This window comes from Elaeis guineensis, chromosome 9, assembly GCF_000442705.2.
Source record: "Elaeis guineensis isolate ETL-2024a chromosome 9, EG11, whole genome shotgun sequence".
Taxonomy (NCBI): Eukaryota; Viridiplantae; Streptophyta; class Magnoliopsida; order Arecales; family Arecaceae; genus Elaeis; species Elaeis guineensis.
In genome coordinates this window covers 2,584,319-2,596,600 of record NC_026001.2, presented here as the reverse complement: position 1 = coordinate 2,596,600, position 12,282 = coordinate 2,584,319, and the positions used below count along the sequence as shown (strand labels likewise).

At 44.3% G+C, this 12,282-nt stretch overlaps 1 protein-coding gene across 1 annotated transcript; it reads left to right on the top strand.

Moving 5' to 3' along the window:
• The first annotated feature begins 10,651 nt into the window (after positions 1-10,651).
• Positions 10,652-11,375, top strand: LOC105052124 (uncharacterized protein At1g66480). Its single transcript, XM_010932835.4, has one exon. The coding sequence runs from the start codon at positions 10,731-10,733 to the stop codon at positions 11,166-11,168; it is 438 nt and encodes a 145-aa protein (XP_010931137.1). The 5' UTR covers positions 10,652-10,730; the 3' UTR covers positions 11,169-11,375.
• The last annotated feature ends 907 nt before the right edge of the window (positions 11,376-12,282 follow it).

Genomic DNA, 12,282 nt, shown 5'->3' with positions numbered 1-12,282 from the left:
ACTTGGTGGAATTAAGAAATGCCCTGCTAGTGCCAAGTCTTTGGTAATGTTGCTCTTCTTTCTGTCGTTCAAGTTTTGACTTCCAATTGTGATGATGGAAGAGGTGGTAGAGGTGCACTCAACTTTGACTGATTTGTTGAGCAAGCGGTTTCACATCTCGAAGTCATACAGAAGATGTATCCGTTCCTTTTTTTTTTGATATCCAATTTAATGCTTACGCAAGCACAGCAGTAAAAGCCTAGAAGGCAAAATATTTTCTGTTTGGCAAAGGTTTTCTTCTTTCCTCTTGCCATTGTCAAGAGGTGGTCCTCCGTAGCCTTATCAATTGTTATAGTTAATAGGAGATTTAGAAGGACCAGGAATTCCTTCCCATTAAAAAAATGAAATGGATATGTTTGACTATTAAAATTATAACAATATAGAATTTCATCCAAAAAGATTAATCGAAAGATATTATTTAGATTCTTTGATCCTGTATAAATTTTTAAAAATTTTTTCAACGAATAATCATGAATTTTCTGATACTCTTCTCATTTAAGCTCTAACGTCTTTGTCAGATTGACGGTTCAAATCCATACGTTCATTCATCAATACCATAATTAATCTGTGATTAGTTTCAATGAATATGTGCTGCAGTATCTTCTAATTCGCATAAGCTATAAGTTAAGTCAGTTTTGATATCATTTGTAACAATCCAAAATTTTACTCAAAAAGATTAGCCAAAAAGTATTATTTAAATTCTATTGTCTTGCATATATATCTAAAATTTTTTTAATGAATAATCGATATGGGATTAAATGCATACCTATATGGATCCTTGCAAAAATACTTGTATAAAAGAAAATTTTGTTGTATTTTTAGGGCCATCTCAAGCTTACAAATTATGAATATTTTTTTCTTAAAAGTAGCACAAATGCCGGACATCTTTTGCATTGTAGACTTGGGAATGATCATTCAAATCAAGTTGGTAACAGGATCTCTGTCTGCGATCAAATTGTAGCCTTACAACTATCATTTCATCTCTGTTGAGATGGTTCTTTCATGTTTACATTCTTCAACATCTAACTTCATGGATCCAAATTGGAGATCAAGTTCCATTATAAAAAAAAAAAAAAAAATGAAGGTTAAGATCCATCGGGGCAATGACATGAGCTATTCCTGTTGAAAAATGAATAATAAATTAACTAGTATGAAATACTAGCAATTGAGACAAAAATAACTTGCACCATTTGATTAATTTAGGTGAAACGGGCAAAGGTTTTGATTACAAGGGGAAGAGCACTTAGTTAGCTAATTATAGTATATGTTTCTAGAAAAGGGAAAAGATATGAAAATATGAAATTCCTTCTGTTATGTGGAAATCAAATGGGTGCCTGTTTTCTATAGTCTGGCTTGATGTATATTAAAGGATGGAGAGGTGCTTCCCAATCTTCTAAAAAATGCTTTGGGAAAAGTGGAAACAAGAAGCCTAAGCCTATTTTCTTCAACTATGCGTCAACAACCATAAACACTGCAGCTCACAATTTCCTTAGAAACGCGCATATTTGAATCGAGTTTTTGGTAACTATATAGGTCCACATTCTATCAACTGCCCATTTGCCTGTAATAATCTAGACCAGAATACCACCTGTAAATCCTAAGCGGCAATATCTATTTCGTCATTCTTTCTCAGTTATGCACTGACTTGTCACTAAGACCTTGCTTTTAGTTGCAGAATCTGATCTTGAGCTCTTTGTACGTTGCAAGGCGTTTTTATCACAACTATAGTCACGCATACTATTCTAGCTCTGAACTTGTTTAGGTGAATTCAGAGTAGGCAATGCACTGAAGCCGGCATGATCGATTTGCAAATATTAATTTTACTAGGGCTGTAGAATTATCCAGAACTTATTGAATCGTGTTCACTTTGTATGTGGTGTTAGAGAAGCGGGTGATTTATATTATTAAGCAATATGACTGCGAGTGTGCCCGTTTCCATCTAATGTAGACATCCCTCAAATTTTAGGAAATAAGTCGTGCTTTCTGAAAAGTTTAGCAGTTGGTGTCGATTGACTACTTATTAATTGTTTTGGTAGAAGATTACTTATTAATTAAAATGAATGTTAAATCTTGAATTATAAATGATAGCATGTGTTGTAGATCTATTCCTCGACCTTGAATGAGACATCGTCGGTCCCGGCTGAGCTACGAGAGATAGACGACCTAATACGGACGCAAGTGTGATAATGGGTTGGGTACCCCTTCAGCAGCTGATCTCGGTTCTTCGGTCTCGGATGATCTATCTTGGATCGTTCTTGACTGATCTATCTCAGATTACCCAGAGATCAACAATCACACTACAATCTCCGATACCTCCGCTATGGCGACGTATCCTAGATCGGCGGTGCTCGAGCTATTTCTTCCACCAACAGATCCATTTTTCCTCCAAATTGAAAAAGTCCAGATAAAGAAGAACTCCTCCGCGAGCAAATATTTTGTAAAAGGAAAGTTCTTCTCCGAATCAATCTGTGCGACAAATCCGAAAACCATCAGGACTCCAAGACGGATATGACTCAAATTCTTCTCCTCTAAATTAAGGCGCCGAGATCCTCTTAAGTACGCAATTAACTTTTCGCTCTCTCCTCTCTTTGTTTTTCAATCTTCTAACTTGAGTGTCGGAGAGTCTACACCGGAGAACACTACTCCGGTGTGGATTTGTTTTATAGGTATTTGGACGAAGCTTCAGCGGTGGTTCCATCTCGACCACATCCATCTTGGCATCCGATCTTAGACGGAGAGATCGGTAGCAACAGCATGCATAATGCGATTTTATTTTGGACATGTTGTAGCATAAGCATGATAATGGAGGTTCATGATGTGTATTTTAATCATCATGGATATATTTTAGAGGAATGGTTGTGATAGTTTTTGACCAAAGGTCCACAAAACTGGTATAGTTGGTGATCTATTTGGCTCGGTACGGGATGAATTGAATAGTTTGGTTTGATTCAATTCAGCAGACTGAGTCAAATCTTTTTTTTTTTTAATTTTTATCCTGATATAGATTGGTATGCTTCAGTTCGATACAGTAGAGAAGCGATATGCCTCGCCTTGATACGGGCGGTCAAAGAATAGTTTCAAAAAATAGGGCTGAACTGATCCCGCTCCACACACCAGTTCTTAAGGCATTGTAGAGAACAACTTAGGTACGTTGTACATGATGCCAGCAAGGAGTTCTTAAGGCATGCAAGCAAGTGGAGCCAGGTAAGCCTGGATAAAAGACAAGAATTAGCAAGAATTTATGTACAGGTTAGCAGATCATCACTTTAGAGAAAAAACAAAAGGAAAATAATGAAAAAAAAAAGAGAGGAAGAAGTTGCTTTTAAAAAGAATGGATTTCTGCAAGATAGAGTGGTAAACTTATGCATCAAGGAATTTGCATGGTTACCACCAGTACTCAAGAACTCCTTAAGGTCCATGGCATATAGGTATTGTTGCGGTCAATCCCCTCGTCGTCTGGTTGCCGGGAGCGAGCGCTTGCAAAAAAAATCCGCACTGATCGAAGATGGCTCCGATGGGGACTCTCCGACGGTCAAGTCAGAGAGAAGACTAGGCAACAGTAGAAAAGAATCAAGGAGCTCAGCGAGAGAGAGTGAGAGAACTAGAGAGGAAGAGTTCAGGGATTTCGAAAGGAACTTTTTTCAGCACTGTTGCCTTTCCCATTTTATAGTAGAGCGCGGCATGATGCCGTCATTTATGGCGCAGACAATGAGAGAGTTGTTAAATCGTCAGAGACTGTCAGAGTCACCGCGGACTGTCAAGTCGCTGTGGGCTTGTCACATCGCTGGGGTTAATCTATGTTCTTGACAGGACAATGTCCCAGGGCGGCTACGCCGCATGCCTTTGTCAGGACGGCGGGCCTCAGTAGTCGTACGGCGTTTGAGGAAGCCGACCGATCATACGTCGGTATTTGGTTGTGGGATATCGGGTGAAGACCCAGGGACACAGTCGGTCGGTTTAATGCCTCGCTGAGGTCGGACATCGGCTGCCGCCCCGACAGTGAGTCGGTGATTTGGGCTCCACTGCTCGGCTGGTTGGGAACAGAATGAGTCTGCCCGACCGACTCCTTCAGTCGAATAATGTCGGCAGCTTACTATCGGCAGTCGTCGATCAGTGCGGTCGATAGAGTCGGGCATCGGTCGGAGTCATCCATCGATCGTCGGTCAGACCGATCCGAGGGTAAATCGACGTATGGGGGTCAGTCGGTATATCCCAACAGTTGCCCCCCCTCACTCCTGAGTCCGATATCATGTTGGCTCACGTGAACACGTGGGCGACGGCTTCGGGCGAAAGGAGTAATTTTCTGCCATGTCTTGCCCCGACTTTGGCGATCGCATCAACGAACAATCCGATGTCGGTCGTCTCGACAGTAGGTCGAGCATGCACGTCGGGTCGGAGGTCGGCCAACCTCCAAACGTTGCTCGTCGACACGATCATTCCGCAGAGTCTGATAGTCGAGTTGCATCTGACGTATCCGATAGTCGAGTAACGTCCGACGTATTCGGAGAGGATAACGATGGCAAGTCAAATATCCATTATCTGGCCCCTGGATCGGGCATGCACGTCGGGACGTATAATAAACGGTGGCAAGCCGAATATCCTTTGATCGGTTGTGACCGGATCGGTATGTCGCAAGTCGAATATCCGTTGACGTAGCATGTCGAGTCGTATGATAGACGGTGGTAAGCCGAATATCCTTCGACCGGTCGTGACCGGGTCGGTATGTCGCAAGTCGAATATCCGTTGACGTAGCTTGTCGAGTCGTATGATAGACGGTGGTAAGCCGAATATCCTTCGGTCGGTCGTGACCAGGTCGGTATGTCGCAAGTCGAATATCCGTTGACGTAGCATGTCGAGTCGTATGATAGACGGTGGCAAGCTAAATATCCTTCGACCGATCATGATCGGGTCGGTATGTCGCAAGTCGAATACCCATTGCCCAGACCTTGGTCGGGCAGATATGTCGCGGTTGTCTTGGCATTTTGCCCTTTCTTAGTCGAAGCTAAGTTGGCAAGTTAGCCAGCCGCATTGGTCGAAGCCCTTTACCTTCAGAGGCGGGGGCCGTCGGTTCGGTGATCGGTGATCGAGCAGTTGATTCGACGATCGACGATCGAGCCATGTTGGTCGGGGTCTTTTGCCTTCAGAGGCCGAGGCCGTCGGTTCGGCGATCGGTGATCGAGCCGTTGATTCGACGATCGAGCCGTGTTGGTTGGGGCCTTTTGCCTTCAGAGGCCGAGGTCGTCGGTTCGGCGATCGGTGATCGAGCCGTTGATTCGGCGATCGACGATCGAGCCGTGTTGGTCGGGACCTTTTACCTTCAGAGGCTGAGGCCGTCGGTTTGGCGATCGATGATCGAGCCGTTGATTCGGCGATCGACGATCGAGCCGTATTGGTCGGGGCCTTTTGCCTTCAAAGACCGAGACCGTCAGTTCGACGATCGATGATCGAGCCGTTGATTCGATGATCGACGATCGAGCCGTGTTGGTCGGGGCCTTTTGCCTTCAGAGGTCGAGGCCGTCGGTTCGGTGATCAGTGATCGAGCCATTGATTCGGTGATCGGCGATCGAGCCGTGTTGGTCGGGTTCTTTTGCCTTCAGAGGCCGAGGCCGTCGTAGATTCTTCGCTTCTTCGATCTCTGTCAGGATCTGCGCATGAGGAGCGGGGAGAGGGGTGTAGGAGTCATACCTGCGATACGTCGGTCTCAGACTCCGTTGTCGGGATGAGACCCGTCTATCGGTGGGGCCCATTGGGTTCAGCAAGAGTCTGATTTTTCTTCCGCTTCTCCTTCTGACCCGTGCCCTCGATCAAGCGTCGGTAGAAAGCTCCTTCGTCCGCGCGCATGTATTTGCACGCACGCTCCAGCAATTCGGCATACGTCCGGGGGAGGGTCTTGTCCAAGGAATAGGTGAACCGAGACCTCCTTAGTCCCCTCTTCATGGTCGAGATAGCCACATTTTCGTTGAGGTCCCGGACCTCAAATGTGGCCGCGTTGAACCGGGCCACAAAGTGTCGGAGCGTCTTGTTTTCTCCCTGCTTGAGGGAAAAAAGGCTGTCCGAGGTTCGTGGGGGCTTCCGACTAGGCTGAAATAAGGCACGAAAGCATGTTCGAGCTGACCGAAAGAGTGGACGCTTCCTAAGCAGAGGCCAGAGTACCAAGCCCTGGCGGCCTTGCGAAGTGTGGCGGGGAAGCCGATGCAGAGAAGGGCATTGGTTACCCCTTGGATTGTCATGAGAGCCTTGTAGCTCTCCAGATGGTCAATTGGATCGGTGGAGCCATTGTAAGGCTCCACGTGAGGCATCTTGAACCGACTAGGGATCGGTTCGTCGAGGACGAATCGGGAGAGAGGTTGGATGGTCCGGAAGTCGACGTTGTTCGAAGACTTCCGACCATCCACCTGCAGCTGGGCAAGCCGACGGTCGATTTCTTCGAACCTACGTTCGTAGTCGTCGGTCCGTCGGTACTGAGACCCCGGAGGTGGAGTCTCCCGACGAATTCGAGAGGGAGGAGGACGGTGTTCGCGGCCGCTTCTCCTTCCTTGCTCGTTCCAGCTGGGAAGGAGAAGGTCGTCGGGATCGGTGGGCGTCACGCTGTGGCCGCCTCCCCCCTTCTCGATGGGAGTGGTGAGACGGCTGCTCTTGAGGAGGAGATGAAAGTGGACGCAGGCGTCGGCGGCTGCTTCTGGACGGCATGGGATGCATCGCCGGTTGTTCCACCGACGGTCGCGGCAACTGAGTTGGTCGCTGCTGGAGATTTTTGACCACATCTGTCAGGACGGTCATTTTCCGCACGATCGCCGCGATCTGTGCCTCCGTGGTTACCGCCGGGTATGGAGAGCTGGGCTCTGCCATGGAGGGTGAAGGAGAGGGCTCTTCTCGATGGGAAGAGCGCCTCGTCAATCCGGTAGCTCTCGATCGCTGAACTCTGATTTTCGTCATCTCGAGAGGTCTCTTCAAGCTTCTGTGGAGCTCGTTGTCTTACCTCTGTCGAGCCTCCTACCTGGCGCGCCAAACCTATTGCGGCCAATCCCCTCGTCGCCTGGTCGCCGGGAGCGAGCGTCTGCAAAAGAAGTCCGCACTGACCGGAGGTGACTCCGACAGGGACCCTCCGACGATCAAGTTAGAAAGGAGACTAGGCAACAGTAGAAAAGAATCAAGGAGCTCAGCGAGAAAAAGGGAGAGTAAGCCCAAGGGTTTCGAAGGGACCTCTTTCAGCACTGTTGCCTTCCCCGTTTTATAGTAGAACGCGGCATGATGCCGTCATTTATGGCACAGACAATGAGAGAATTGTCAAATCGCCGGAGGCTGTCAGAGTCGCCGCGGACTGTCAAGTCGCTGTGGGCTTGTCACATCGCTGGGGTTAATCTATGTCCTTGGCAGGACAATGTCCCAGGGCGGCTACACCGCGTGCCTTTTTCAGGACGGCGGGTCTCATAGTCGTACGGCATTTGAGGAAGCCGACCGACCATACGTCGGCATTTGGTTGTGGGATGTCGCGGGTGAAGATCCAGGGACACCGTCGGCCGGTTTAATGCCTCGCTGAGGTCGGACATCGGCTGCCGCCCCCGACAGTGAGTCGGTGATTTGGGCTCCACCGCTCGATTGGTTGGAAACAGAATGAGTCTGTCCGGCCGACACTCCTTCAGTCGAATAATGTCGGCAGCTTACTATCGGCAGTCGTCGATCAGTACGGTCGGTAGAGTCGGATGTCGGTCGGAGTCATCCGTCGGTCGTCGGTCAAACCGGTCCGAGAGTAAGTCGGTGTATGGGGGTCAGTTGGTATATCCCAACAGGTATAATCATAGCTCAACTCACAAGTTAGCTGTGTTATTATGGAGATTAAAGTGTGGGGGTAGGTAAGTCTTTGAGAGAGACCAACAGTGAACCAGAGGAAGCGCACGCTTGTGATCTTGCTGTAGGTACAGCAAGTTCAGAACTCGGTTTCATGCTTGTAGGTTTTTCCGAGCCTTGACTGTGACCTGCAAGCTTACCAAGTCTATGAGGCGATGTCTCCCCACTACCACAGATAATTAAAAACATCAATAGACTCTTTAAATCTCGGAACCAAGAAGGTTTCTAAGTGGGACAAAGAGCAAAACAAAAATTTTTATGTGGGAGTGCCAAGAAGAGATACTTTGCGCCCACTTTTTGTGCTTGCTGAAATGATAAACGTTGAATACGTCGCACCAACGTCATGAAACTCATCACCTTATCTAAATATAGTTTGCTTGGTTTCTAATAAAGAAAAGGTAAAAAAATCATAGGAGTGTGATTAAAGGTTCTGAAGCCATGGAGGATTGGAAGCGGGTCCAACATCAATTCGACATTCTTAACTTTTCTCATGATAGCAAATTAAGGATTACTTCCAGACCTGAACTGGTTCTGATTGGATGAGTTCCGCAGTGAGTGAGGAGGAAAACTTAATAGTTTTCAATAACTTAAATTTGTCTAACATGCAAACATTTCTAAAAAATGAATGGCATATTAGTGAGTAATTAGTGGTGCTTTTGAGACTTTAAAAACTTCTATTAACCAACGGGACAAAATAATGCAAAATCCCCACCTTTTCTTTCTCATGGAGTTCTGATTCTCTTAGAGATTCTGCAACTATCGTATCTGACTCGTAAAATATGCTTGATGCCTTTAATCTCCATATATTATGATTATTATATCAATTTTCATGTCATAATGACATAATGCTGGCTGAATAAAATGTAGGTGGTAGATCTCTTGTTCCATGCCATGTCATTATTCGATGTCAATTCTGCAGATAGTTGTGATCTCATAAAAGATCACTGCTGAACGGGCCAAGACAAGAGACATAAAAACATTCACCGAATGGAAGATAAATTATTGGGGAATCGTTTTCTACCTCCACTAAGCAGCCTCTCCAGGGCATGCGTGCCGACACTGTTGACAACATAATCCCGCAACCCACTCAGAGCCATCTTCTCATCAATTCATCATGAATCATGCGGATCTCATGCGGACCACCTCATGACCTCATACCATCCCCCAGTCTTCTTTCCATAATACCCTCAAACATATATGTAATCCTCACATTGCCATGTTTCAAGTCAGTGATCATCTTCTTTTGAGGGAGATAGGTAGCATCTTGGTTGAATATAATCTATGTGGACCACATTTGATGGAATGGGGCATGGCGAGGAGAAGTACAGAGGAAGTGTTTTATACTGAAGTGGCAAATTAAATCAAAATTGAAAATGGAGAGGAAATTATAGATCCATCAGAATGATTTCAGTAAGTGCACTAGAATACTACATGCTTTTTTTTTTTTTGACAGAGAGGGAGGAAGTGGAGAACTACCATCAAACTTTTATTAGAAGAAAAGATTACAAGAATGTACGAAATGAAAGAGGAAATTAAAGAACGGAAACAAAGATACAACAAAGCATATTACATATTTTATTTGAAAAGAAGCTACTGTGCAAATTGATATGACTATTCTTACACTTTGCTAATATACTTCTCTTGGTTTTTTATCTGAAAAAAAGTGTTGAAATACCAGAATATTCAATCCCTAAATGTATTTAAACAATTTGATTTGGCACTCTTGGAGCATCACCGATGGATACACAAAATATAATTTGGAATTATTTGTTTTGTCTTTCAGAAAATTTTGCTAGACTACTATGGAATGCAGATAACTTGACCGTAAATCTAGCAAAATTCCCTTGTTCCTGATTCCTCGACTAGTTGATCATCTTAGTTTCTTGAACAAAGCCTTCTCGTGAACGGTCAACATTTTATGATCACTTTATCTCTTGTAACTTGGCCTCCTATATTTCAACAAAGGATACAGTAAAAATATCAAAGCTGATTCTTAACCAACCCCCACCCTTTGGTACTAACTTCTTAACGCTACTTTTTGAACGTACATGTATGTCATGTATGTTCTTAGTTCCTTCGAACCAAAAGAATCTACTCTCTCTACCATCCAAAGCAAGCTCATTGATGTCTACCTAAAAAAAAAAAAAGAAGATCGAACGGATCACTCGGGAAGTCAGCATCAACGGTGATCGTCAACGTTGGTGCTCCATTCGTATCTTGTTGGTCAAACCACTAGCCGTGCAATGAGTGGTCCCCCTCTGCTCCAACCATCCGTCCCACTAAAGCAAATGGAGGTTGCAGTTGACCCACTCATTGGTTCGCTGTCCCTAAATTTTTTACATTGCAAGTCACTGATGGACCGGGCCTTGTTTCAAGCCCATATGAGTTGCGGTTAACAAGTATTCTCAGTGCTAAGAATTAAGGGAAAAAACAAGAAAAAGAAAAAGAAACTTGTGCTCTCTTTGATGCGATCCTTACTCTGTCTCGATTTGGGTAAAAATTGATCTCATCTTCATGACATTTTTGCTTGGGTTAGCATCCAAATAATGGTAATGGGCCAGGGCTTTCCTATTCTAAACATATATGATTTTGAATCGTGGTCATACCCACTCAATTCAGAAATAAGGACACAAAAGTTCAGTACGTGGGGTCTAGTGTAATACCGATCTGGGGCAAACTTGCAATATTTCTCCAAGATAAGGTCCTTTTCTCTGACCTCTTCTTTTAAATACTAGACCGCCCTCCCCCATTCCCCCTTCAGGCCTCACACTCACAAACCAACATCCTTTTACTAGTCCTTTTGGTCCAGCAGAATTTGTAGGCATCTAAGAAGATATATTCTGATGGGGAATTGCTTAGTTCTTCAGGACAAGAAAATGATCAAGATCATGAGAATGGATGGGAAGATCCTCAGATACCAGTCACCATTGAAAGCCTATCAAATTCTGTCTGAATTCCCTGAGCATGCGATCTTCGATGCACTCCCTGTCGTCCACCATCTCGATCCCACGACCGATATGAGAAGCGGGCAGCTCTACTATCTTCTCCCTCTGAAGACACCAATCAAGGAGACTGGACTTGGAACTGGAGTTGTTAGGATCAAGCTGGTTATCAGTAAGCAGGAGTTAAAGGACTTGCTACTTAAGGGAGGGGTCACCTTTGACAATATGATATCTCTTGGTCAGAGACGACCAAGCAACCGAAGAAGTGGTGATGGTGAAGAGAAGTGCATCGGGTGGAGGCCTGCTTTAGAAAGCATACAAGAAGGGAATGATTGCTAGGCACAATTACTATTGTTTTAGAAACTTATAGGATGAAACAGCTTGCTTTGCTGAGCTAATATATACATATGTATACTGCTAAGTTCTGAGTAGGGACTCTCTTTTCTCTTTTCTTTACCTTACTTGTCTAGAAAAGGCAAAGATAGCCCATGAACCTCATAGTGAAATAGTGCCAACTTTATCTCCTTAAAAGCTTTCGCATGGAAATCTTGTTCGTTACTTCAGTTCATTGCTTGAAGTTGTATTTTAAGTTTTGTACAGCAGATTTAAGAGAAGCGAATCCAAAACCAAACTGGAGTCTTTTCTTAACTAGCAAGAGAAAGATGGTTTGGCATACATGAAACAAGTGGACAATAATTATCAACCAGTTACCCAAAATTTACATTGTTTTCCCGTGGTATTTCGTTTGTCTTCCATCTTCAGTATCATTTTGACCGTATTATAAAAGTTGTAGCTGTGCTCATGCTCTAGGTGGTGGTGACAAGGACAGATTGATATCATGGGTCGAGCTGTGATTGGACTGACTTCGTCTAGATCTTATCTGATTTTGGTCAAAAAAATTTTTGTTAATTGTAATTTGCATTAGTTGTATGAGAAATGAATCGATAATTTAAGGTCTGCAGTATGGAAACGGGTGCGTTCCCCTTCAAATACTTAAAGAATGGTTTAAAAAAAAATCACCTGGGAATCATAGCTAAAGATCAAGAGACAAAAAGGATGAGAGATATTTCTAATTCTAGATTGCTGTTCATCTGTATCCATTGGCAAACTTAAGTTTGATGCACCTTATAGTATTTTTTTTTTGGTAGCAACCTTGTAGTATTTTTTTAATCCTGTAGTGCTTAAGGCATTCACTTAGCGCGTTGTGGTTGTTCGGTCGCCTGGGAAGAAAAAAATCAAGAACACAAACTTTAGAGGGCCAAAAGCGCACTAATAAGAGACAAATCAACAACTAATTATTAATATACGTGGTGGAAAAACAGGTTGAAACAGTTTTAACCAATGGGAGGGCCATGCGTGGCTTGTGGTAGATGGTGTTCTATTAAGAGAAACTTAATAGAAGTATTTAGCTTTCACCACTGCATTGCTAGATATATATGGCACATTTATTGCC

Excerpts from the sequence above, each read along its gene's own strand:
- LOC105052124 (XM_010932835.4), top strand. The coding sequence starts at position 10,731 with ATGGGGAATTGCTTAGTTCTTCAGGACAAGAAAATGATCAAGATCATG.